This window comes from Apodemus sylvaticus, chromosome 9 (assembly GCF_947179515.1).
Source record: "Apodemus sylvaticus chromosome 9, mApoSyl1.1, whole genome shotgun sequence".
NCBI classification, from domain to species: domain Eukaryota; kingdom Metazoa; phylum Chordata; class Mammalia; order Rodentia; family Muridae; genus Apodemus; species Apodemus sylvaticus.
In genome coordinates, this window is record NC_067480.1 from 28,492,942 (window position 1) to 28,520,896 (window position 27,955).

General features: G+C 45.5%; 2 protein-coding genes across 17 annotated transcripts in view; one reads left to right on the forward strand and one right to left on the reverse strand.

Annotated features, from left to right (window-relative positions):
• Fbxo36 (F-box protein 36) overlaps positions 1-26,864 on the reverse strand; it is a 65,513-nt gene extending 38,649 nt beyond the window's left edge. The window contains exon 1 of the mRNA XM_052193479.1: positions 26,582-26,864. Coding sequence (XP_052049439.1) covers positions 26,582-26,677 — 96 coding nt within the window. The 5' untranslated portion in view covers positions 26,678-26,864. The remainder of the gene's footprint in view (positions 1-26,581) is intronic.
• Trip12 (thyroid hormone receptor interactor 12) overlaps positions 26,301-27,955 on the forward strand; it is a 119,107-nt gene continuing 117,452 nt past the window's right edge. For 4 of the 16 annotated variants that reach the window (XM_052193462.1, XM_052193471.1, XM_052193467.1 and 1 more), the window contains exon 1: positions 27,165-27,311. The gene's annotated coding sequence lies outside the window, so the exon portion shown is untranslated. Of the gene's footprint in view, positions 26,321-27,163; positions 27,312-27,821; positions 27,899-27,955 lie in introns of those variants that run through there. The other 12 variants (XM_052193468.1, XM_052193469.1, XM_052193472.1 and 9 more) reach the window with 6 other exon arrangements.

Sequence of the window (27,955 nt, forward strand, 5' to 3'; positions counted from 1 at the left end):
CAGTCTCTAGACAGTACCTGGTAATCACAAATAGTACTTAAGAACAGCAGAAACTGGGAAAATGGAAGCAGGAAGTTCACAGGTTAAAGGTTACCCTCAGCTACATAGTGATTTCAAGGCCAACTTGGGATACATGGAATCCAGTTTCAACACAAAGAAGGAATACAAAACCATGTTTAGGGCCTGCGGCCTAGTGGCTCAGTGGTAAAAACCAGAGAAGGTTCTAGCACTATCTGATTCCAGAACCCATGGTGGAAGGAGAGAACTGACTTCTAAAAGCTGTCCTCTGACCTCCATGGACACAATATTTTTTTTCTATTTTGCTTTTGGATGAATGCAGAACTGGGAGGGTGTGTTTGTAGCCCCCACCAGAGAACTCCCACAGGTTGACACGGGGCCTCACCAGGGAAGACTCAGACAGCAAGACTGGTAGAGTTGAAAGCTGTCATCAGGAAGTGAGGCCTTTCTATTGTTCTGCTTTTCCTGCTCAGGCAGAGTGGGTTTCAAGTAAAGGCTGGTTACTGCATCGGCACAGGTTGGCAGCCGCTGTGGTTACCTGTGTGCTCACTAACATCTGAGAGAGACAATCCTGCCCCCACCCATCACACACACACAGACTAAAAAGGATTTGGTCCTGTGCCACTAGTTAATCAGCCCAGGAGCCACACAGCTTTTACTGCACAGTTTTTTTCTCTTAACCTAAATGGAAACAGTAACCAAGTATCAAAAATTTTCTTTCTTTCTTTTTTTTTTTTATCAGGCCGGAGAGACTGCTTTGTGATTAAAAGCATTTGCTGCTGTCACAGAGGACCAGGGTTTGGCTCTTCCCACCTGCCTTAGGCCACTTAGAAAGTCCTGTAACTCTACTTCTGAGGGAGCCAAGACTCTCTTCCGGCTTCTGCCAGCACTGCATACCTGTGGTAAACAGACAAGCAAACAAACTCACAAACACTTAAGAAGTCCTTAGCCAGGCGTGGTGGCCTGGAACTTTAATGTCGTGCTTTTAGACAGACTTTATCTATCTAGTGTAGCCTTGACACAGATATGAAAGACGAGTGGGTTGGTCTTGAACTCAGATTTTCTAGTCTCAGATTAGCACCATGCTGAGCAAGTGATTCTAATTATATCTGAGTCAGGATAGAAAAAACAAAAAAACAAAAAACCATGGGGGAATTATGGTAATACAGGGAGAAAAGGCTGGGAAAGGGTGGGGCTGAAAGCTTTATCACAGAGAAAGGCTGAAGTCTTCAGACTCCAGGGAGAAAGACCCAAAGCCACAGAGACCATACATGTCTCCCGAAGGCATCGAAGGCGTCGTCAAAGGCAATAAATACCTTGCTCTCACAAAGGGTCAGATGGTGCTGTTTCTAGAAACACCTCAATCAAGGATGTCAAAGATGATAATTAGGCTGCGCTTACTTTGGGCTAAAATGACACATAACCTTAGGTTTCAAGCACTCTCCTCTCTTCCCTAAACCTAAATAGCACCCTTCATAAATCCTCTTTACAACCTGTTTACTGAGAAAATTTCCTTAGCTTTTAACTTTGTTATAAATTACATTCTTTAGACAATGCTAGAGAGAAGGGGGAGCCCTTCTCAACCTTTGGAGGTATAATTCAGAAAGCCACAAGAATACATATCGCCATTGTAAGCCCACATAGGGCCTCCCTTAGAGAGGTGCACACTTGTCCTGTCCGGTCTCAGTCCCCTCCTTCTCCCATAAATCCAATCTTACTTCATTTTTGGCTCACCCTGAAATTAATCTCTTTATGAATGCCACAAATCCCGGGTTTGCTTGATGGAGGCTTCTAAGGATCTGGGCAGCTGTAGATGCCTGAGGAGTTGTGTCCCTGTTGCCAGTGACATAAATATATATACACAAAATATAAATATATATACATAAAATGTTATATATATAATGTTATATATATAGTTATATATAATGTTATATATATATAGTTATATATAACATTTTATATATATATATATATATATATATTTCTCTGCCTGGTCTTGTTTCTACTAACTCCTCCCTTTCAACCTTTAAACATCCTCACGAAATAGCTTGACAGTGGAGAGTATTGTTCTTTTGTCAGGGGCCCTAGGTTTCTTTCTTTCTTTCTTTCTTTTTTTTTTGTTTTGTTTTGTTTTGTTTTGTTTTGTTTTGTTTTGTTTTGAGACAGGGTTTCTCTGTGTAGCCCTGGCTGTCCTGGAACTCACTCTGTAGACCAGGCTGACCTCGAACTCTGAAATCCGCCTGCCTCTGCCTCCCAAGTGCTGGGAGTAAAGGCATGGGCCACCACCGCCTGGCTGGCCCTAGGTTTCGATTTCCACATGGTAGCTCACGACCATCTATAATTCTAGTTATAAACCAATTCCATGCCCTCTTCTGACCCCTGTGGGCATCAGGCACACATGCAGTTCACATTCACACAGGCAAAACACCCTCACCCTTTTCTAACTAAAAACTGCATCAGGGGAGAGATGGCTCCGGAGTTTAGAGCACTTGGTGCTCTTCCCGAGGACCCAGGCTCGATTCTCAGCATCCTAACGGCAGCCCAGGCTCACAGCCATCTGCAATTCAAGTTCTAGTATTTGATGCCGTGCGCTTCCGACTCGGTGACTCAGCTCTGTGCTCCAGTGTTGTTGACATATTCTATTTCAAGTCCTGCCCGGCTGCCTGTCTGCCTCTGTATCTCTCTGGACCTGACCTGAAGCTTTCTGTTCCTAAAGCCTTTTCTGCAGCTTTGTTCTCAAACCCGACACCAGCCTAACACTCCCAGAGCTCTCCTGGAGCTTAACTGTCTCAGCCCTCATGTAATCCTCTGGAACACTCTCCAGCCTCGTTAGCTTGTATTCTTACTGTATCCCAGACATATGTATGTATGTAGAAAGATGTATTGACTGCATGCTACAGGAGGTGTGATATGAAGAGTTAGTATCAGTAAAGATTGGAATAAAGCATCTGGCTACTTAAGTAGGCAGATTTTATGATGAGTTCCTGTCTTAGGATCCTTTATACCTTGTCAATTTGTAGTTATTCAATAACATTCTGACACCGTGCAAAGACAAACATGTTCTTTGCCTGTGTTTATGGCACAATTTGTACATGACCATTTGCTTTCTCAAGACTGGGGCTCAGGCCAGAGAGATGGCTCAGTGGCTAAGACCACTGACTGCTCTTCCAGATGTCCTGAGTTCAAATCCCAGCAACCACATGGTGGCTCACAACCATCTGTATTGGCATCTGATGGCCTCTTCTGGTGTGTCTGAAGACAGCTACAATGTACTTAATATATAACAAATAAATCTTTAAAAAAAAAAAAAAAGAGTGGGGCTTGGGCTGGAGAGATGGCTCAGCGGCTAAGAGCACTGACTGCTCTTCCAGAGGTCCTGAGTTCAAATCCCAGTAACCACATGGTGACTCACAACCGTCTGTAACGAGATCTGACTCCCTCTTCTGCAGTGTCTGAAGACAGCTACAGTGTACTTACATATAAGAAATAAATAAATCTTAAAAAAAAAAAAAAAAGACAGGCTCATTCTGTAGTTGAGGTTGGCCTCTCCCAGCTTCTGCTCCCGAATGGCTGGGACTGATGATCACAGGTGAGAGCCACCACTCCTGGCTTTACACCAAAGAGTCCTTGAAGTCTTTGATCATATTTTTCCCTACAGGTTGAGACTTTGTTCTTTTAGAATCAAAATTGTTTTTATGTTGTTTTTTTAAAAACATGTGTCTAAGTTTTTGTCTGCAAGTATGTATGCCACATCCTGCTAGACTCTAGCCCTGGAACCCTGCTAGGTGAGGGAATGAAGAAAAGCCAGACCCAGGGAAGCTGGGTTCAGGTGGGGTTCAGTTACTGCTACAACCTCACCGAGGAACCTTGGCGTGTTTATTAGGTACAACATGGGGATTGGGGCTGTGTGGGGGATTAGCTAGTCTCAGTAGGAGGTCTCTGTAGGCAAGCAGTCAGGCTGTAAACAAACCGGAGGAGGAAGCTACAGTTGCCAGTTTTTGCACACACTGATCCATAAACACTCAAACTCCAACTCCCGAGAAAAGTTGGCCATTTCTCTGACCCATATGGGTAATGGTTTTGCCAATTTCCCATGGGCCAATTGGTCTCTGAGTCCTCTATAGGCCCAGACCATGTCAAAATATACATTTACTCAGGACTCAATGAGAGCTTTCTCTGCTTCCTACACCTCCCCACCCCTACACCCCACTCCCCCATCCCCCCACTTCCGCCCCCTGCATGTGAGCCTAGTGCCCTTGTGGTGTCTTTGGAAGCCATAAAGAGCAGCAGATCTCTTGGAACTGGAGTTACAGACAGTTGTGAGCTGGAGCTCCTAACCACTGAGATGCCCAACAAGCAAGTTTCCTAGAACTGGGTGATCTCCTTAGCCTCACCACCCCCATTTTCCATTCATACCTAGTTTGCAAACCAGGACCTTCTCACTTTCCTTTGCACTCAATGTTGTAGGATGACCTTGAATTTCTGATCCTTCTGCTTTCAATTCCTGAGTGCTATAAATACTGGCTTGTCCCCCACACCTGGTTTTCTTTTGTTTTGAGAATGGCCTCTGGGCGCCTTAGGTTAGGCAAGCCTTCTACTCACAATGCAATGCCCCTGACTTTTTCTCACTTCTGGGCACTATCTGACACCATCTGACACCCTACCTGGCTTCTTCTTTTCTGAGTTTTCCCAGGTTTTCAAGGGTAGTTTTCCAAGGATTCTTTGCCTCCTAAATGTGTATATGGCCTAGAATACCCTTTCCGAATCACAGAACAGTATTTTAACAGCTTAAGCTGCATTAATCTCCTTGGTATCTACTGGAGAGTTCCGCAGTGGGCATGGAGCCCAGAGAACTGTTTATCTTTTGGGCCCCACTGCAAGTCTCTAAAGCATCCCATCCTTAGAGCTTTCTTTCATTCTCTGCAGAGTCTAGGGTGGTGAAGGGCACAGAGTCAACAAGTGACTCTGCCCCCAATTCTACAATAAATTAAGTCAACTGACATGTCTGATGGCACAGAGCCATAAATGGAACAAATCGAATCAAGAAAGGTCAGAAACTTTCCCATTAGACTATAGTGCTCAAAATGGCAGTAAGGTTTCTAAGTACTAGGCTTTATCAATATGACATTATAGTTCGAATAATTTAACATTTTATTTATGTATAAGATTGGTATTTTAAATTTATAGACTTAGATTTATGCTCACATACATCTAGAATTTTTAATATTAATGTATTTCTGCTTTGGAGAATTTTGCTTTGTTTGTTTGTATTTTTAGACAGATTTTTTTTTTTTTTATAATAACACAGGCTGGTTCCAAGCTTGTTTTGTTTTCCAAAGACAGGGTTTCTCTGTGTAGCCTTGGCTGTCCCAGAACCAGGTTAGCCAGAACTAGCTAGCAGGCTGGAGGCCCTGGGTTCAATCTGCAGCCCTGGGGTTTGGGTGGGGAACAACAACCAAGTAAACATTTCTGTTTACTATACAGTCATTAGCTTAAAATGAAAAAAGAATAAACTAAAGAGTCTGAGCCATCTTAAGAGTCCCAGATGTGGTGACACACCCCACCCCCTACCCGGCCTGGAAGGGAAGCTGAAGGAGGAGACTGAGTTCTAGGGCTGTGGAATGAGCTCCTGTCTTAAAAAGCAAATGAACAAGAGATACTGATGGCATTGCCACAAAGTACAGCTCGGTGTGTGAATGACTAAGACTATTTTAAGCGACTGTAGTATTTTAATCAAGACATTTAACGATCTAGACCGTAACCCAGCCGCATCTCCTGCTTACCAGCAGGCTATGTTAAAGGGTCTGCTACTTTTCTGGTTTTGGGAAATGCTGGGTGCAGGAGGGTGCTAGGAAAACCATTGTGACAAGAGTGAAGAAGGGATTCTCACAGTGTGTCGCTTGAGTGGTAATGAAAGAGAAAGGTCAGAAGCCACAAAGGGGTAAACTGCTCTAAGCTGGGCTTCTAATCAAATTTACAAGGCTTCTCTCAAATAAAAAATGGGATTGCCGGGCTGTGGTGGCACATGCCTTTAATCCCAGCACTTGGGAGGAAGAGGCAAGCAGATCTCTGAGTTCAAGGCCAGCCTGGTCTACACAGAGAAACCCTGTCTCGAAAACCAAAAACCAAAAACCAAAAACCAAAACCAAAACCAAAAGTTGGGGACACTTATTGTACAATACCACTTAAAATATTTATTAATGCTAGGGATCAAACCCCTATTGTTATACAATTTTAAACTTAATAAATACTGAGATAAACAGGTCTATAGTTTTTCTTATTTAAAATCTTACAATTTGTTTGGTTTTGTTTTTTAAATACAAGATCTCACTATATGTCCTTAGCTGACCCAGAACTCACTATGTAGATGAGGCTGCCTCTAACTCCTAAAGTTCGGCCTGTCTCTATCGCTTGGGGGCTGGGATTGAAGGCAGACCAGGATAACCAGCGCTATACAGAGAATCCCTGCCTTGAAAAACCCAAATAGCCGGGTGGTAATGGCGCAGGCCTTACTTGGGAGGCAGAGGCAGGCAGATTTCTGAGTTTGAGGACAGCCTGGTCTAGTTCCAGGACAGACAGGGCTATAGAGAGAAACCTTGTCTTGAAAAAAACCAACCCCCGCCACCCCCCCCCCCAAAAAAAACCCAAATAAAACCAAAAATATCCACTCACCAAAAAAGGCTCTGGTTGGGCGGGGCTGAGAGATGGTTCAGAGGCTGAGAGTGCTTGCCCGGGCCCACTGAGGTGGCTCAGCAGCTAAAGGTGGCTGCTACCAAGCTTCATGTTCCAAATTCAGTGCTCAGGACCCACAAGGTCGGAATGGACTGACGCCCATAAACTGTTCTTCGACCTCTACATGCATGCTAGGGCTCAGTCCATACCCCACATGGGCAAACAAATGAACGATATAGTAACACACACACACACACACACACACACCCCACATGGGCAAACAAATGAACGATATGGTAACACACACACACACACACACACACACATATATTCAAAACAGATATGAAAGTATGAAGACCAGAGGTCAGATTCCAGCATCCACATATCAGGCAAAGTCAGGCCATTCCTACCTATAACCCAACGGTGATAGGGTGAAGATTGGGCATTCCTCGGGCCCCTTTTTATTCCATGGTCCAAACTTATCTATGTGGCTACATGCATCTACAGGGTGGGTGGTGGTGCAGTGGTTTGCAAATGTTGTCTTTTCTTTGTCTTTTTGAAGTCCCTTTGTTCACCTACAAATAAGGTAGCCTTTCATTACAAAAAGGAAAAAAAATGATTACTGGGGAGAATTAATGATTTCTGACCCAGGAAGAATGTACCAGAATGTATCCAGTCACATTCCTGTGGACTTCTTACAGAAAGATCCCAGCTTTAACCAAGGCTGTTTTATCACACAGTTCCTGCTACAGATACATTTTATCATTTATTAGAAGGAATATTTAATTCTAACCCATCCTTAAGCAACCCCTCCCCTATAGGGTATGACATCAAGATCGATGCTGGGACTCCCCAGTCCAACAAGGACATCCAAATGGAGATACACAAGTCTCTCTCTGTCTTGATTTTTTTTTTTTTTTTTTTTTTGTATTGGCCTTGCACATGCCAGACAAGTATTTTACTCCTGAGCAGCCTGCTGGCCCTGCCTTCCTCTTTAGTGGGAGAGTTCTAGCCTTAGCTGCTTTCTGGTGATGTCTGTCATCCAGGTCTTTCTCACTGCTAAGTCATCCTTTTTGGTTTGTTTTTTTTTTTCTTCTTAAAAAATGATTTATTGCTGGGCAGTCCTAGTGCATGCTTTTAATCCCAGCACTTGGGAGGCAGAGACAGGTGGATTTCTGAGTTCGAGGCCAGCCTGGTCTACAGAGTGAGTTCCAGGACAGCTCGAGCTACACAGAGAAAGCCTGTCTCAAAAAAACCAAATAAATAAATAAATAAATAAATAAATAAATAAATAAATGAATAAATGAATTTATGTGCATGTGCATGGGTGTTTTGCCTGCATGTGTGTCTGTGTGAGGGTGTTGGAGTGCCTGGAACCGGAGTTACAGACGGTTGTGAGCTGCAATATGGGTACTGTGAATTGAACCCAGGTGCTCTGAAAGAACAGTCAGTGCTCTTAACTGCTGAACCATCTCTCCAGCCTCCCATCCTCTTCCCCCGCTTTGTTTTGGAGACATTTTCTCTACATATCCTTGGCTGTCCTGGAACTTACTCTGTAGACCAGGCCGTCCTTGAACTCAGAGATCCTTCTGCCTCTGAGTCCTGAGTGGGAGTAGAGGAGTGTGTGGTTGCTGCCCTGTTTAGATTTTATTCTTACTCTTAGGAGTTCTTGTAAACCACCCAGCTGCTTAAGGTGTGATCTACAGGCATTTTAGGTTCAACCCCAAGTAATCAATCTCTCCCTGCCTTCCTTAGGTAGGTGGCACTGGCTGGGGTTATTCTACATGTTCTCACTCTCTGTCATCCCATAATATTTCCAAATTCTATCCATTTCACATCTTCCATCTCCATGATACCCTGGAAAAAAGGGTCCAAACCTCAGGAAACTGACCCCTTAAAGGAGCTAAACGAGTCCACCCTGACATAGTAGCGCAAAGCCTCTTCCAGAGAGTGATCTGTATCTGTTCCTCCTAAAGCCCTTAACCTGGGCTGGTATGCAGGGCCCCACAGAGACCCCTGCTCACCTTTCCTCAGCCCCCCACCCCCATGCCACTCCTTGCTCCTTCTCTGCATCCCCATCAGCATCCCCAGAAGGTGCCACTCCTATTGTCACAATGCAGTCACAGCTAAAAGGGATCCCTGCTTCCTACTTCCTTCTCTGGAAAATGCGGGCAGCTCCACATGGAGTGATTCAGAGCCTACTGTGACATCCTGCAAACAATACTGCTTTGCTTTGTTTCTTTAACAATGTTACAGCAGCACAGAGGAGATGGACAAGGAGGCACGGAGGTGCTTGCTGCCAAGTCTGGCGATCCAAGTTTTGAGTTCCTGGCCCTCATGGTGAAAGGAGAGAAGCAATTCTTAAGAACTGGGGAAAGATTAGGAGGAGGGGAAGGAGGGAAAAGGGAGGTCAGGATGTAATACAAGAGAGAATAAAAAAAATGTCTTCTGAGCTCCATACATAACCCTCTCACACATAAAAATGAATAGATAAATTTAATAAAAAAATGATACAGCAGGAGCTGGGGAAACAACTCAGTGGTAGTGTGCTGAGGCTCTGGGCTCAGTCCCAAGTGCTAGGGGGAAATAAGGTAGAGAGAAAAAAAAAAAGCAAAACAAAACCATACAAAACAAAATTTTAACCAGTAAGACTTTTCTGTTGGGTGGTGGTGGCACAGACCTTTAGTACCAGCACCTGGGAGGCAGAGGCAGTGGATCTCTAAGTGAGAGACTGCACAGAAAATCTGTCTTGGAAAAAAACAAAAACAAACAAACAAGACATCAATGCAACAACTGTTCACAGACTTAGCACTATAATCAGCTCCTTCCTAGGTGCGGCCAGATTCCCAGGGACCAGCTGAACACGAACTTACAGTTTTATTCTACACAGCTTTTTAAGAGACCAGTGCTCATCAATCATCTCATTTGCTAGGAAGAAAATCTGCCTGCGTTCGACTCACTGATAAAGCCGAGAAATGGATGACGGCTGCTGCTGATCCTGTCGAGGTGTATCGTCTTCAGTGCCTTGTCATGGATCCAAATGTCCATTTGCTTCCGCTTTCATGACCCCCCCTGCCCCGCCCATGTTGGCTGCCATCATTCAGAGCCACTTGGATGGTTGGGATGGAAATACTGGATTTAATCCTTATTTCCTAAGCTTTCTCCTCACACTTTTCCCTGAAAAGGGCCATGTTAAGGGGCCCACTGGCAAAGAGGGGGCGGATCTGATTCTGAGAACTAGATGGATATCTAAGTAAAGATTAGGGAAAGGGTGTTCTCAGAAGAAGAGCGGCCAAGTGAAGACAGAGCTTCTATTAATTCAAGAGACAACATTCACATTGGGAAAGAATCAAGTTATTATTATTATCATTAATTATTATTTATTTATTTGTGTGTGACTGTATGTGCAGCTGTGTGTACAGGTGTCCTTGGGCATGCACAGAAGTCAGCAGAGGACGTTGGACCCCTGGGAACTGGAACTTATAGTTAGTTGCTGGATGACAGGCTTGTTAAGTGGTGGGTGGGATAACAAGACTGGTCCTCCTAACTGTGGCAACAAGTGCTTTTAACTGCTGAGTTGTCTCTCCAGCCCTTGAAACTGGATTTTCTGTGTACATGTTCATTTGTGTGCACCATATGTGTACAGGTGCCCTTGGAGGCCAGAAGGGTCAGAGACCCTGGGACTGTATTTAACAGGCAGTTGTGATGATTGTGGGTGCTAGGAACTACCTTGGGCAATCTCTGAAGGACTAGTATGGACTCTTAATCACTGTGCCTCCAATCTAGCCCCAAAGATATTTAATGGAGAGTTTAAAAAACAGGGGCAAGGAAAGCAGAGAGGCACTAAAAAAGACAGATTTAAAAAGTTGACTAGGTGGGGAAGGGGGAACCGGGAAAGGGAAAATCATTTGGAATGTAAACAAAGAATATAGAAAATAATAATAATAATAATAATAATAATAAATAAGTTGACTAGGCAGGAGGTGGGTGCTGGGGTTGGCTCAGTGGTTAAGAGCCCTGGCTGCTCTTCCAGAGGACACAGGTTCAATTCCCAGAATCCATATAGCAGCTCACAACTATCTGTAACCAGTTCTAGGGGATCCAACACCCTCACACAGATAAACATGCTGGCAAAACACCAATGCCCATCAATTAAAAATAAGTCATTAAAAACTTAAAAAGAATTGATTGAGCATCGTGGCACACATCTTTAATCCCAGCACTCTGGAGACAGAGGCGGGCATATCTCTGTATAGAGAATCTAGGCCACCCAAGGCTACACAGAAAGATTTGCCCAAAATAAAATTTAATTGAAAAAAAATTATGTTTGTGTCTGTTTATCTGCATGTGACTGCAGGTACCAGAGGAAGCTAGAGGCTTCCATACCCCTGGAGCTGGAGTTAAAAGCAGTTGTTAACCACTTAATGTGGGGAGTAGGAACTGAACTCAGGTGCGTACCCTGCAAGAGCAGCCAGTGCTCTTACACCCTGAGCCATCTCTCCAGCCTAAAGAAGATACACTCAACAACACGGCTGTATGCTTCTCCAAGAGTCGTCAAGTTATATCTTGAAACAGGGCCTCAATTATGTCACCTAGACTGGCCTGTAACTCTTCATGTAGACTGGGATGCCTTAAACTCACAGAGATCCACTTTTCTCTGCCTTATATCTGTATTAAAGGTATGTGCCACCATACCTGTATTATTATTATTATTATTATTATTATTATTATTATTATTATTATTGTGTGTGTGTGTGCGTGAGGGTATGTGTTTGTGTATATCTGAGTCCACATATCTGTGGAGGCCAGAGTCATTGTAAACTGACATGAGTGACTGGGAAGTGAATTCAGGACCTCTGGAAGAACAGTATAGGCTCTGAATTCTCTCTTTAGTTCTTTCTCCCCTTCTAATGTGTATGGGTTTTTCTGCTTGCACTGCATATATGTTGTATGTACTATGGGCATGCCTGGTGTCTACTGAGGCCAAAGAAGGGAACTGGCTCTCTTGGAACTGGAGTTACAGATGGCTGTGACCTGCCATGTGGGTACTGGGAATTGAACTCAGATCCTCTGAAAGAGCAGCCAGTAATCTTAATCTCTGAGCCAATTTTCCAGCCTTGATGCTTGGTGTAGTGGCTATTCCTGGTTGTCAACTTGACTATACTCTGGAAAAAACTACAAACCAGAATTGTAAGGCTCACCTGTGATCCTAATCTGGAGGATGGGAGATAAAAGTTTCTGACCTGGATCTTGGCTTGGAGATCTTGAGGCACAGTGGCCATGAATTCCAGAAGATTAAGACGGGGAGATCTTGGGCTGGAGAGATGGCTCAGTGGTTAAGAGCACTGACAGCTCTTCCAAAGGTCCTGAGTTCAATTCCCAGCAACCACATGGTGGTACACAACCATCTCTAATAGCATCTGATGCCTTCTTCTGGTGTGTCTGAAGACAGCTACAGTGTACTTGTCATTTACATAAAGTTTTAAAAATTAAAAAAAAAAAAAAAGACAGGGAGATCTTGAGTTCAAGGTCCCCACCCCCACCCCCAAGCAAGTCCCACATCTAGGAGTGGTGGCACACACCTTTGATCTGGGCCATACCTTCTGTTGGAGACCTACATAAGGACATTGGAAGAAGGAAGGTTCACTCTCTCTTCTTAGCCTGCTTGCCTTGTGGGACTGAGCAACTTGGCCATACTTGGACTTCCATTCATAGCTGCTGCTGACCATTGTTGGGGAGTTGGACTACAGACTGTAAGTCATCAACAAATTCTCTTATTATATAGAGACTAACATAAGTTCTGTGACTCTAGAGAACCCTGATTAATACACTTGGCTTTAAAAAAATATTATTTTGGCCAGGCAGGGCAGTGGTGGCACAAGCCTTTAATCCCAGCACTTGGGAGGCAGAGGCAGGCAGATTTCTGAGTTGGAGGCCAGCCTGGTCTACAAAGTGAGTTCCAGGACAGCCAGGGCTACACAGAGAAACTGTTTCAAAAAACAAAAAACAAACAAAAAAAAATATTTTGGTCTGGAGAGATGGCTCAGTGGTTAAGAGCACTGACTACTCTTCCAGAGATCCTGAGTTAAAATCCCAGTAACCACATGGTGGCTCACAACCATCTGTAATGAGATCTGATGCCCTCTTCTGGGGTGTCTGAAGACAGCTACAGTGTATCTATATATAATAAACAAATAAATCTTTAAAAAAAATGTTTTGAGATCAGGTCTTGCTAGGTGGCACAAGCTGGCTTCCAACTCACTGGTCCTCAGACCTGAAATGCTTCTGGCTCAGCCTCATGAATGCTGCTAAGATCTTTTGTTTATTTGTCAAATGTTCTTTACATTGATAAATTACTTAAATGAATGTTGTGTACATGTGACATCATGCGGATGTGGAGGTCAGAGGACAACTTGTGGAACTGATTCTCTCCTTCTGCCATGTGGGTCCTCAGGTTGACAGGCATGTCAACAAGAGACAACATTCATATTGGGAAGGACCAGGATTAGTAATTTTTTGTTTATTTATTTGTGTGTGAGCGTATGTGTAGCTGTGTGTTTGGGTGCCCTTGTGTATGCATAGAAGTCAAAAGATGTTGGGTCCTTGGGAAAAGGAATTTATAGTTGCTCTTTCCTTGCTGAGCCATCTTGCTGGCTCAAGAGCTAATTCCTTGACAATCCTCAAGGCAGATGGGAAGACGGCCTGTCCACCTGGATCCAGTGTGTCCCAGGGCTTCGCTTATCTGCCTCCACTTCCTTGGCCTCCCAGGGCTACCCCGCAATGGTTTGCTCCCGTCTTACTTCCTGCTCATCTTTTCAGTCTCCATTTCTTTGTCCAAAACAATGACTACATATTTGATCTGAGCCAAAGGAAAAAAAAAAGTCATTTCATCCCAGCAGAGTGGTACTGAAATATCATAGGATAATCAATTGGAAATCCAAACTCACTGAATTTTGAACAAAATCAGGGACAAAAAGGGTTTACATTACAGTTACAGTATATTTGAGACACTACAAAAGCCCTTGGTGTATTAACTTTAGGGCCACTGGCCTTATTAAGAGACAAGCTCAGTCCTGTTGGGTTTGGGAGAGCATTCTTGACCGTTTTAATGTAAGAGAGCAGTGCTGTGGCTCGCCTTAGGCACGCTGGGATCCAGAGGTACAGCTGATAACATCGGAAAATCAGCCCTTCCAGTTCGCTGTCCTCTGTCTCAGGCCTCTTTATCTCTGATTGCAGAAGCATATTCCTTAAGCACTGGGGAGCCTGAAAGCCTTGGGGGAGCACCACAGTGAAACTGAGGGGGCTGGGAAAGTAACAAAGTTCTTACCTAGCAAGGGTGAAGGCTTTCTGGGTGGGGGAGGGGGCATGGGGTGGAAGATGATGTCTAATCCCTGTCCGACACACTCGAACAGCAAAGGAGGTTGAAAGGTTGACTATCTTGGTTCATGCTGAACTAACAAAGCAGTTTCTGGGAGGACTTGGGTCACGTGTGCACGTCCTTTCCATTGTTATTGCTGTGGTTTGTAGGTAGACAGGAGCCGCCGGAAAGGGCAGTGAGTGGAATGAATTTTGGACAGAGCAAGAACATAATGTTTGGTTGGAACAGAGACATTGTCGACTATTAGACTGGTTCTCAGTGGGAGGTGGACCAGATGGGGCCAATGGCCTCAGAAACAAAGCTGAGAGGGAGCTCCCCGTGAGCAGCACTGCTTGGTAAGCATGATCTCATTGTTTATGGCAAGTCGCTCTCTACTAGGGGACTGCAGGTACCAAAGGAGCAAACTTCCAACCCTTGTTCTAGGGAAGTGCAGACACGGTTCCAGTAAGCCTCTGGTCAGTTTCATCTACCTACCGACTTGTTTTATGTCTGCTTCTATGTAGCCACCATATAGACTGTTGACTCAATGTTAGTTTTTGCAGGTCCTGGTGGCCCAGGGTAATCCCAGCACTTGGAAAGTGGCGATAGGAAAGTTCTAGGCCAGCATGGAATCACAGGAAAACTCTGCCTCAAACAAACAAACAAACAAATCACTTTCAAACAAACAGAAATATTCAAACAAACAAAATCCAATTGCTAACTAAGCAACTACAATTCACACCCCAAAGCAGCTTTTCTGTAGCACCCTAGGGCATATCAGTCTCTCTCTCTGTGGCTCACTCATGCAGCTAGGCTGGCTGGCTGGCTATCAGCCTGGAGATTGGTCCGTCCATACTCATCCCAGTTCTGGGGTTACAGATGTGTATCTCTGAGTCCCGCTTTTTTGTTTGTTTGTTTTGGTTTTTTGTATTTGTTTTTTTTTTTTTTTTGGAGACAGAGTTTCTCTGTGTAGCCCTGGCTGTCCTGGAATTCACTCTGTAGACCAGGCTGGCCTTGAACTCAGAAATCTGCCTGCTTCTGCCTCCCAGAGTGCTGGGATTACAGGTATGCGCCACCACTGCCTGGCTGGGCCCTGCTTTTAAGTGGGTGCTGGGGATACAAGCTCGGGCTTTTACTTGTACAGCAAGCTCTTTACCCATTAGCCATTGTCTTAGATCCCGGTCTTTGTTGTTTCCAGTCTCTCTGTGTAGCCTTGGCTGTCCTGGAACTAGCTTTGTAGACCAGGCTGGCCTTGAACTCCCAAGGGATCCACTTGCCTCTGTCTCTCAAGTGCTGGCGGCTGTATGCAAGTATTTCCAGGTGGAAGGTTCAGGAACTGTTTACGCAAAATACCTTCCGCTTTCTTGCTTTTAGAATTCATTTCACTTCCATTCTCAAATACTGCTGGTTTTAAACCTGGAGAATCCTAGATACACAATCTCCAAACCATGTAACGAGCACCCGGGGTGGGTGGGAGGTGGTGGAGATGATTTCTTTCAGATTTATCCTGCCCTGTATGCTGCTCTCAAGGATTTTATGAATGGATCAGGGGTGCTTCCTTTTTCAGCAGTACAGTATATGAAGGTACAAGTACAGGCAGGGCCACAGGTCTTGCACAAGGCATGAAAAGTGTTGAGGTCCCTGAACACCTGTTTGAAAATATAGTAGTTTGGATGAGAATGGACTCCACAGGCTCCCACATATGGAGCCTTAACTCACCAGCTACTGGAACTGCTAAGACAGTGGCTTCAGACTGTGGGTTGTGACCCCTGAAAGGTTGTCAAGTGACCCTTTTGAATATCAGATATCCTGGGTATCAGATTTTTTTACATTATGATTCATAACAGTAGTACAGTTGCAGTTATGAAGTAGCAATAAAGATAATTTCATGAAGACCTGTATTAAAGGGTCTCAGCATTAGGATGGTGAGAGCCACTGTGCTAGGAAGAGTTTAGACCTTACAGCCTTATTGGAGGAGGAGAGTCACTGCGGGCAGGCTTTGAGGGTTCAGAAGACCAGACTCATTCCTACTAGCGCATGCTCTCTGCCTCTTGCTTGCTCTCTCTGCCTAAGTAGTGTTTGGTTCCAGATGTGAATGCAGCTGTTCCCATGCTGTCAACCCTCTGGAACTGTAAATCCAATGAACAGACTTCTTTTATAAGTTGCCTTAGTCATGGTTTATCACAGCAACAGAAAAGTAACTTAAGTTTCTCATGGTTTTGTTTCGTTTTGAGGGAGTAGAAATCTAGTGGGTCTCAGGACCACACCCACTGTGACTTACTGGACTTTTTAAACCTTGTCTTGCGTGCCCTTATTTATAACCAAAAACGCTGAATTTCAAATGGCCTGTTTCCAGGCAGTTATCTTTGGATTTTTTTTTAAATCTAATTTAAATTCCATTAAAAGAAATTTAAATCCAACTTTAAAAACTTAAGTCCAATTTAGAAAAAAAAAGTATTTCTGAGTTTGTATATGCTTGCTGGCATGTGTGTGTTGCACCCGGCGAGGTGTGAAGATGATCTAGTTCTCTCTTGCTTCTTTGTTTTGAAGCGTGATCTCTCTGCAGCCAACAGGAGCTTTGGAGTGAGTTGCCTGCCTCTGCCATTTCCCTGTGGGAGTGCTTGGGTTACAGATGTGTGGCACTGTCACTGGCTTTTTAAATGGCTTCCTTGGACTGTATTCCGTTTGGGTGGATTCAGTTTGCCCTCTCAGTCATCTCCAGCCTGAGTCGACACAGGCACCCCCTTGTTTTGCAGATAAGTTGGCTTCCCCCGGTTCTGCAAGGGATGGTTGGTTTGCTGCTCCAGCATGGCTATCAGATGAGGGTGGCCACTTACTTTGGTCTCCTTGTCCCCCCCCCTCACCCCCACCCCAAAGGTTTTCTCTGTGTAGTTCTGGAACTCAACCTGTAGACCTGGCTGGCCTCATGCTCAGATCCTCCTGCCTCTGCCTGCCGGGATGAAAGGTGTGAGCCACTTTTCTCCTTACCTTTCCGGTGTGGTGTGTGGGCTGTGGCCTGGCATATAATACGGATTCCTAGAAGTGCACCTGACTAACAAGTCTAAGGTCTAGGTTCATGCTGCAGCAGAAACCCCAAGGAACCTCTGAAGTACATCTAGCTGCAACACCCAAGAACGGCTCACACACAGCTAACTCATCTAAGCTAACTAGAACCTACTTCTAATTCTTGATTTCCCCCGACACCTTCGGGGCCCCATATCCTGCCACAGTAGCAGGGACCAGCAGAGTCAGGACAAGCTCTGCCCTTCCTCCCATCCTTCAGCTTTGGTTTCTTCACCTAGGTTCCATTGTTTGCTTTCTTGCTTTCCCAGATCCCATCTTAGTAAAGTCCTCACCACCATGTGGCTACCCCACGCAGTGCTCACATCTGGCTCAAGTCTTGCTGCACAGAACACCTGGCTGTTTTTGTCTATCCATTGGACTGACTGCAAGCTTCTTGGGGGAAGGAACTTTGGACCCAGTGGCTAGACTTTGGATGCAGCAAACATTGCAAGAAAGCTTTCTGTCTTGCCCCAAACCGGGAGGGTTTCCATTTCTATTTTCTTAAAAAAAATTTCTTCCACCCCAGCCCCCTCCTTATTCAACCCCATTTCCTTTCTTGTTGCTTTAGTTTTTGAGATAGGATCTCCTATACCTAATTTGGTGTTTGACTTTACTATGTAGCTGAAGATGACTTTGAAATTTGGATCCTCTTGTCTTGCCTCCAGAGTGCTGGGATTAAGGCATGTGCCATCATCCCCACCTTTACAAGGTGCTGGGGACAGGCATACAGTCTACCAACCTAGTTTCATCCGAAGGCCCCGAACTGCTTCCTTTTCCCTGATCTGCCTTTCCTTCTTTCTAAGATGGAGTGCTCAGGCCGGGTCTCAAAACTCCTGGGCTCAAGGGAAACTCCTGTTCAGTCTTCTGCATAATAGTCTCTTCCTATATGCCTGTTTCAGGTTCATCTGTTTTTTGTTTTGTTTTATTTCATTTATTTGTTTTTTGTTGTTGTTTATTCCAGTGGGGGAAACATTTCATCATGTAGCTTCTCCTTTTTTTTTTTTTAAGGTATGTTTATATTACTTAGCTCCTGGAACACACTTAGCTTTTCCAGGCCTCCTAGCGATGGGGTCGCAGGTGTGTGGCGCAGCTCCTGGTTGGTTTGTGCTTGAGCCAGAGGTCCTGCTGTTTCTTCTTTTACCTCTCAAGTGCTGGCCAGAGGCCTATGTTACTCACCGCCAACACTGGCTGGGCTGGTGAATTGGCTCAGCAGGGAAAGTGCTTACCAAGGAATTGGATCCCTGAACTTGAGGAAAAACAGGAGAGAAAAGACCCAATCTTTTTTTCTTTTTTTTTTTTTTTTATGTTGTTGTTCTCTTAGTAGGCATGGCAGTGCACCTTTAGCCCTGACACTTGGAAGGCAGCCGCAGGTGGATCTTTTAAGTTTGAAGTCAGATTAGCCTGCATCAGTCTCTCCACCACCAACCACCACAGGCAAAACAAATAAACAAGCAAACAACCCACAAAAACCTTAAACAGACCAAATGCAAATAACTTCTCACAAAGCACATCCCTTCCCAAATCCTAGAGACTAAATATGGTAAGGAAGGGAATGCTATCATTCACAGATGTGATGGACTAGTCATGGGAAAGCTGAAATCACCCACAGGGAAAGAGGGGAATTTACTAGCAACACAAGTTGACTTTGGGGAGCTGGAGTTTGGCTCAGTGGTAGTGTGTCTGCAGAACTGGAATCAGTACTATCCGCCATTGCCAATTATCAGAAATGGTGTACGCACAATTTGGAGAAGCAATTACCAGTTATAAAAATAACTGAAAAAAAAAACGACACTCAGAAGCCTAAGAAAATAAATGTCTGATTTTGACACTACCACCTAGTAAAATTATATACCTAGAAATGTCACAAAGGAAGGTTAGACACAATATTAACAAGAAAGTTCATCCACACACTCACTGACTGCAATACCAATGAAAAGACCTGGGGGTATTTTTGTGGAGGCCCAAGCTGATTTTGACAGTAAAGGAGGAAAAGAAAGTCACTGACAGATGAGTGAGCCGTTCCTCCAGTTCTGTTCATGGAAAAGGTGATGTTGGCTCCTTTGGTATTTCCTGCTCTGTAGTCCAAAGAGCACATTTCAGAGTCTCTCCTGAAGAGCCAGAGGGAAGGAGATTCCAGGGTCACATGACAGGGGAGGAAACACTTCAGTTTCAGTCTTCTCTTGGAAATCCATGACACACAACAGGGTTTTGTTCTGTTTTATTAGCATGGATTCATTATGCAAAGCAACAGGTTTCCTTGTGGCCGCCTCCTGCTCCCAAGTATCAACCTGTACCCCTGGCCTCTCTTCTACAGCAGCCTTTTTTGTATGCCAAATCATTCCCTTCACATGGGAGGATTTGAAAGTCCAAGAGATCCCAGAAAGAAGATGCAGATAGAATTTTGTTTCATGCAAGATTCCCCAATCTCCACCTCGAAAGCTGTCTTAGCGGAACCCTGGCCCGTGGTCTTTTCCATGTTATTTGGTTCTTGTCCCGAAAAGCATCCGGGGCAGAACTTGTCACCGCACAGAGGAAGAGGATAGAACATTAGGCAGGTGAAGGAGATCCCACAGCTGCCAGTCACAGTCTTAGCCAATTCAATTATTCTAAGAAAAAAAAAAGTCACAGCTTTCTCCAGGATCGAATGCCACTGTCATAGCAAAGGATATTTAAGCTATGCACTCAGCCTTCATGATCTTCTAAATCTAGTGACCATAGTATGCTGACGAAGCAACTAGGGCCCAGATAAATTAAGAGGCTGGCCCCAGGTCAAGAGCTTGCACGGCAGCAGGAGGGCTCAAAGGAGCCATGACTCAATGTCTCCCAATTAAGTGTTCTACTGGCCCACATAATTATGCAGCCGATCTGTGGCAAGTGGGGTGAGACCAGATTGAGTAGGTGTTCACAGGTGCTGAGTGATGCTGCAGGGGATGCTGGGGAGGTCTGAGCAGGGGTTATGGAATTCTGAAGTGAGGATGGAGGACCCTCTCTCGGTGACTGAGCTATTACACAGCAAAGCACTGAACACTTACTTTCCAGAGTTTAATCGCTTTGGTTGGACCCGGTCGTCAATCTCTCTCCCCAAAGTGCCCTATGCCACTTAAAAGGAATTTAAAATTTCTGATTAAAAGCCATTTCACAACTCTAATGAGGCACATCCTGGAGTGTCACAGGGTTGGGAACCATTTTTCTAAAGTGTGTCAGACATGAGGAACAGAAGAATAATGCCGTTTATTATTATAAACACCTGACCCAACCTGTGGGGTAGGAAAGGGTGCGTTTATTGCAGCTGTTGGTGTCAGGAAGAGCAGGTGAAGATGTGAAGGATTTCAGTAGGTAAAATTAACACGTACTCCATGAGGGATGGAGCAGAGCCAGGCTTACTGTTCTCAGGTATAGGGAAGAAGGGGAAAGGGCTAAGAGGTCAGACAAAAAGCAGAGAGGAGGCTGGGCAAGTTACAGACAGCAGGGCAGAGCACAGTTTGACTTTGGACAGTAGTTTGCAGGTGGGGGAACATTGTGGCTGTGGCTAAGCCAGTGGGTACAATGGATACTGGAGCAGGCTTCCCATGGGGATGAGGGAAAAGGAGGCGGCAACAGCAGATACACGTCCCCGCTCGCTCTTACAGCTGTAGAGGTGTCTACTATAGACTGCGTGTATGAGGGTGGGGGCCAGAACAGCAGGATTCCTGGGTCCTCTGGGGGGGGGACCTCCAGATATCAAGTTGATTGGTCTATCTACCCCCTCCAATATATAATCTATTGCTTATTTCAATTTACCAGAGAAATCCCTTATTTGGGGTGAAATTGAGCTAGTCAGTGAATTCCACCCCATGCCACTACAGCTCCTAACCCACACCCAAGCTCCTGCTTTATTTTCTACTTGTCTCACATTCAACAAAGCAGAAAGAACAACCTTTTAGTTCCTTTCTTTTTCTTCTTTTAGGCCTGTGCATTGAAGCAGTATTTCACGTAGCCTAGGCTGGCCTAAAACTATGTTGCCAAGATAGCCCTGAACTTTGGATCTTACACCTCTATCTCCTTTGTGTTAGGCATCAAACCCAGGGCCTTGTGCAAGCTGGGTAAGCATGCACAACTAAGTCCCTAGATCTGCAGGTTTCACCATTCGCAGTAGGACTTAGTTAAATAGATGAAGAAGGCTACCTTCCTCCCGAGCCTCCCCTTTTCCGTGTGCTGGAGTGACCATTACACGTTGGCTCTCCTGAAGGATCTCTTAGGTTATTAGTATGGTCTGCCGCCTCTCATTGACTTAGTACAAGGTTAGTGTTTCTAAAACTTTCGACATTAAACTTAAGTCACTGGCTTTGGCCCCCTTCTGCTTGAGGATAAAGACATGCTGTGTAGAGCAGGCTGCTTCTGCCTCCTGAGTGTTATGATTAAAGGTGCGTGCATGCCATCACCAGCAGGCTTTTCTGTACTTCTTAAACAAATGGGCTCAGTGATTATAAGAATGCTTGTTGCTCTTCTAGAGGACCTGAGTTTGGTTTCAGCATCCACGTCAGGTGGCTCATAACCACCTGTTAATTCCAGACAACACACCCACATACAACCATACTTAATAATCCCAGCAGGAAAGCAGACACAGATGGATCTCGAGTTCGAGGCTAGCCTGGTCCACATAGTGAGTTCCAGGCCCACCAGAGCTACATAAGAGAGATCCTGTCTCACCCTTACCCAATCCACTCCCTTCTATTTTATGTGTATGACTGTGTCCACATGAATATATGCATCATGGCTATGCCTATTGTTTGAGGACGTCACAAGAAGGCATCAGATCCCCTGAAATTGAAGTCACAGAAGGTTGTCAGCCAAGATGTGGGTGCAGGACAGAAAACTAGCTCTCTGCAAGAGCAGGCTATTTTTTAGCCCCTGTATGAATTTGAGTGTTGGAGAGGATGAGCTACACCTTCAGTTCTAGAGGACAAAATATTTTTAACAGTATTAGCCTCAACCACACAATTTTCTTTGTAGTCACAGCTTTTAAAGTATCTATACTGTAGACAGATGTATGCACGGGGCACTGTACAAACTGGGACGGAGAGCTCATGCTTGGAACTTTACCACTCAGGAGTCTGGAGCAGGAGGATCTTGAGTTCAAGGCCAGCCTGGGGTAAGTAGTGAGACTTAAAAAAAAAAAGTTAAGCTTATAACACTAACTTTATTCTTCTTAGTAGACTGAATGTTTCATGAAAGGAAGTGGTTGTCACCAATATTTTCCCAGTTTCTGGAACCCACCTGGAATATATAAGGTGTTGGATGAATGGGTCATTTTTATAAGACTCTTTGTCTTTATACGTAAGTGCTAAGTTGTTGATTTTCTGTATTTAGAAAAACAATTGAGATTTTCTTAGATGCCACATATAAAAATAGCCCTGGCTTAAGTAATATTTCAGATGTGTTTCTAGCCAGATATATGTGCAGGCAAAAACATCAATGCACAGAGAATATAAATAAATCACTAAAAAAAGGTTCAACAGATACAATATTAAAACTGGAATGAAAATAAATGGTTAATCTTTGACTTAAAAAAAATACTTGGCTACCTGTGGCCGGGATAACCCTAGCACTCAGAGGTAGAGGTAGGTGGATTTCTGTGGAATCCAGAGGTAGGTGGAATTCAAGGCTTAATCTATTGTAGTCACTTCTAGACATGTGTGGACTACACAGAGACCCTAGCTACCTCCTTATCCCACCCCTTCCAAAAGAACGATGTGTTCATTTTTCTAAGCCTTAGGATTATCATAAAAAGGTCAGATTTGTGAACACAACTACAATGGCCTAGAGCTGTGTTGGGAAAAGTTTTATATTTATTGTAAATTTAAGATTGCATTTATTTGTGTGTGTGCCAATCTTGTGGGTTGAACTCAAGTCATCAGGTTTAGCAGGAAATGCACTTTACCACTGATCTATCTTGGTCTTTCTGTGTAGGCCGAGCAGGCCTCAATCTTACTATGTAGCCCTCAAAACATCCTCCTTCCTCAGCCTCCCGAGTGCTGGTATCACAGGGATATATTATTTTTTTGGTTGGTTTTGCAAGACAGGGTTTCTCTGTGTAACCTTGACTGTCATTGGTACTCAGTCTGTAGACCAGGTTAGCCTCAGAGATCCACCCACCTCTGCCTCCCAAGTCTTGGAATTAAAGGTGGGTGCCACCACTGCTGGTGACAGGGATGTACTTTATATTATCAAGACAACTGCTCTGTAAAAAGAAAAGTACCAGCCAGGTGTGGTTAGTGAATACCTCCAGTTCTGGCACTATGACATAAATAAGTTTTGAAGCCAGCTTGGGTTAGAGGACTTTGAGGACAGTACATGCTAGGTGTAGAGGTGGTAGTGCAAGAGCTCTTTAGAATAGTGTATGTGTGTGTGTGTGTGTGTGTGTGTGTGTGTGTGTGTAGGGTGGTTGGGAACACACAGGCATGCACATGAAGGTCAGGTGACAGTTTATGGTAGCCCATTTTTTTCATCATGTGGGTTTCATGGATCAAACCCAGGTTTGGCGGCAAGTGCCTCCTGAGACATCTTGCCAGCACAAGACATTTTTTGTATTTTTAGAGACAGGATCTCTCCACACAGCCCTGTCTATCCTGAAACTTTATATGGTCTTGCTTCCTTCTGTCTACCATGTACTAGGATTACACAATATGTGCCTTTCAGTACACCTGCATGAACTAAGCCCTCCCTCCCTTCACTGGGTTTCTCTGTAGACTAGGCTGGCTTCAAACTCACAAAGATTCATTTGCCTCTGCCTCCTGAGATTGAAGGCCTACACCACCAAAAAGTTTTGATATGGGCTAAACTGGACATCAACAGAGAAGAAAGACACATTAAGAGAAAGAAAGAGCAGTCTATTCTATAGAGTGAGTTTGCCTTTTTCCAGAGAGTGGACTATAGAACACAGATTTTAGTTTTTTAAATAACTTATGCCAGGCCACCTCTTATCTTACTTATGGTTTCCTGTACTTAGAAAAAAATTATCCTGTCTATTAGTATAGTATATTTCAAGACTAAAAATTACTTTTTCTTACAACAAATTTATTTTGAAAAGAGATCAAAGGTGGTGGTGCATGCCTGTAATCCCAGACTCTGGGAGGCAGAGGCAGGCGCATTTCTGAGTTTGAGGCCAGCCTGGTCTACAGAGTGAGTCCTGGGACAGCCAGAGAAACCCTGTCTCGGAAAAACCAAATTAAAAAACCACAAAACAAAACAAAACAAAACAAAAACAAAAAAAGAAAAGAGATCAACATAATCAGATTTGAACTGAACTTTTACTTGTAGAGCTGTAGTGTACTTGATAAAAAAAAATGAAGCCAGGCAGTGGTGGCGCATGCCTTTAATCCCAGCGCTTGGGAGGCAGAGGTAGGCAGGTTTCTGAGTTCGAGGCCAGCCTGGTCTACAGAGTGAGTTCCAGGACAGCCAGGGCTACACAGAGAAACCCTCTCTGGGTGGGTGGGGGGGGGGAGAGGAAGAAAATGGATTAGGGGCTTGAGAGATGGCTCAGTGGAGCACCGACTGATCTTCCAAAGGTTCTGAGTTCAATTCCCAGCAACCACCTAGTGGCTCACAACCATCAGTAATGGGATCCAATGCCCTCTTCTGGTGTGTCTGAAGAGAGCAATAGTGTACTCGTACATAAATAAGTTTTTTTTTAAAAAAGAAAATGAATTAGATCTTGAGAAGGATTTAACGTGTTAACGAGTGATAAAGAGAATAAAGTCTCAAATAACAGTTCTTTTAATTTTTTAAGACAGGCCCCATTATGTATCCCTAGCTGGCCTATAGTTCCCTGTGTAGACTAGGCTGGCCTTGATTTCAAGATCCTCCTGCCTCTGCCTCTCCAGTTCCGCAATTAAAGGTCTGTACCACCTTTCCTAGTTTAAAGAGCAATTGTTGATATGTTAGGAAAAAAAATCCTTTTAAAAAACAGGAATGTCAGTCACTGTTTCATGCTTGTTATCTTAGAGCTTGGGAGACATAGGAAGGTAGGGAGCCCGGGCTACAGGATGCCTTGTCTTTAAAAAACTGAAAACAAAAGTTAAGCATATGGATGGAAGTTATTTAAAAAACAAAAAACACCCCCCCCCAACCAAAAACCAACCAAAACAATCTGATAAAAAAACAAAACCAAAACCCACTTCACATACAAAAACAAACTAAACCTTCACAATCCTAATTGTCGAAAATTTTAGCCAGGCAGTGGTGGTACACGCCTTTAATCCCGGCACTTGGGAGGCAGAGGCAGGTGGATATTTGAGTCTGAGGCCAGCCTGGTCTACAGAGTGAGTTCCAAGACAGCCAGGGCTATACAGAGAAACCATGTCTCAAAAAAACAACAAAACCAAAAAACCCAAAAAATAATTTTTTAAAAAGGAGTTTAAAATTAAAAAAAAAAAGTACAAGGTATTACATTTACAGTATTCCTGGGTCTTACATAAAGAGTAAATGCACACATTATTACTGTTTCACAGGTAATGGAAAAGGGAGTTAGTTTATTACTCTTTTGTTTAAGAGCTTCGGGAAAAAGATGGGATAATCAATGCCTAGACCCCAAACAAACACAAAGGTTTAAACTTAATGTTATAGGAACATGGTCTACTTCAAATATGGGGTGCATGGACAGCTTAAAGACCAGGATAAGCTTGGCCAGGAAGCGCTCTGTATATGTGTTCAGCGGACGCCCAGCTCCACCAGTGCTTTTCATGGGCACAATACATCATCTAAAGCCCACCCCTGACAACCAAAACACTTGGAAAAAAAAAAGGAGGCCCCCAGGGTTACTTTACCCCAGCGATAACATAATCCTACTTCTTATTGTTGTGGAGCAGATGTCATTATGGGTGGGGCTGATGGGCAGAGCAGCTGAAACATTTTTTTGTATCCCCCGCCCCCCACACACTTTCAATGGGATAGAAGAGGCTCCAGCAAGGTAAGGGAAGACCTTTCAGTCAGTCGTTCCTTCTAAAAAAGGGAGTTTTGGTGTGGTAATTGTAAAGGCCATAGCGAGGTTCTTGGGGGGAAAATGCTACAGGATTAAGTCCTACCCTGGAGGAGACCGTCCCTTTCTCCCCCTGCCGGCTCCTCCTTGGGTCACTTAGCTGAGTCTTTCTTTCCCTCCTTCCCACGCTGAGGTGAGGCGGCACGCAAGCAGGGACGCCTGTTTTTCTTCGGCGCGCGGAGCGAACGCAGCGGGTAGGAAGCCGGGAGGCAGGAAGGGGAGCGGACGGCATTTGAGGGGAGGCAAGGAAGGCTCCAGGGACGAGCCCGCCTTGGGGAGAGAACCGATTCTCGGGCCGCCGAGCAGAGGTGACGAGGGAAGATCTCTGGCTGTGAGCTGAGACGCGGCGCTTCCGGCAGGCCACCGTGGCTGTTTGCCTGGAGCGGCCCCCATCGGGTGGCCCTGTTGGGCGGGGAAGGGGTCAGGAGAGGCAGGAAACCGTGGCTCGCACTTGCCTGAGTTCGGGTGATCAACAACTGGTAATAGTCTTTGCTCGGCGCCGGGCCTTGTCCTACAATTTCAAACAGAGTCTCCGGCAGCCACGACGCCATCTTGGGACGCCACCACCGTCGCTAAGACAACCAGGAAGGGGCGGGGCTTGACCGGGGTCAGGGGTCCGCAGCCTCACTTTAAAGTGAAGTCCGCTTTTGAGTTGTCAGTGGGGGTTTTAACTTGGGGAGATGGTTTCCTTTACCAGGGGTCACAAGGAACCTTTCTTTGTGAAATTTCTACAGTCAGGTCCTGGGTGACCCGAAGTGGAATTTAGTTCCTGCTAGCGCGGAGGGGCGGGGGTGACCCCAGCGGAGGGATACCAAGTGGAGTGCCACAGTTCCCTTCCTGGTCCCTTGAAGGGGTCGGAAGGAGACTGGAGGCTGCTCGTCGACTCCAGTTGAACGTTGCGGAGGGAGGGGCGATAGGATGGGTTGTAAATAGGTAGCGAGGCTGGCCCCGCGGAGGATCCCGTAGGCCGAAGCCTCAGGACAAAGTAGTCCCCGGCTGGAGTGGAGCGGGCGGGGAGGGAGGCGGCGCGGGCGGAGGCGCACGGCGGCGCGGTGCTGCGGCTCAGCTGATAATTGAAGGGACGACTAGCCGCCGCCGTCGCCGCCGCTGGGGGGGGTGGGGGGAGCCAGTGGAAGTTGCCGTCGCGCCACCGAGTCCGGACCGGAGACTTTGGGGCCTAACTAGGTAATTGGGACGCCGTTCCTTGCGGCGGGGTCGGGCTTTGGGGGAGGGGGATGACGAGGACTGGGAAGCCAGAGCCAAAAGTATCAGGCAGCGCGCCCGTGTCATCGTAGCGACTGAGCTCTCGACTCCACTTGCTGGCGGTGGCCGGGCCGTGGAAGGAGCCAGCCCGAGGCTGACGGGTGAGGCGCTCGAGCGAGCCCGCGGCCTGAGGAGCCGGGGCCGACCGGCTTGGGGGGGAGGGGGCTCTGAGTCCCTGCTCGGCCTCCGGCGATGAGGAAGGCCCTAGGCGGAACCTGGGTAGGGCGTGGGGGTCTGGGGGAGCCCAGCGGGGGCCCGGAGGGGACCGGAAATGGTCTTCGGAGCCTGGAGGGTGTCTAGGAAGAGAGAAAGTGGGGGGCCGGAAGTGCAGGTGGGGGGCGTGAAGACGACAAGGGTTCCCCGGAAATGGGACGGGGGGCCCGGAAACAGGGAAAGGGAGGCGCTGAGCTGTGGACGGCCCGGAAATGGAAACTAGGGAGCAGCTCGAGTGACAACTGTTGTGAGGCGAGGGTCTGAGGAGGGAGAGGCGGGAGTGACTTTGGACGGCGGTGAGGGTCTTCCTGCTGAGGGGGACGGTTGGGGGCGGGCGAGCCGGGCCGAGCCGG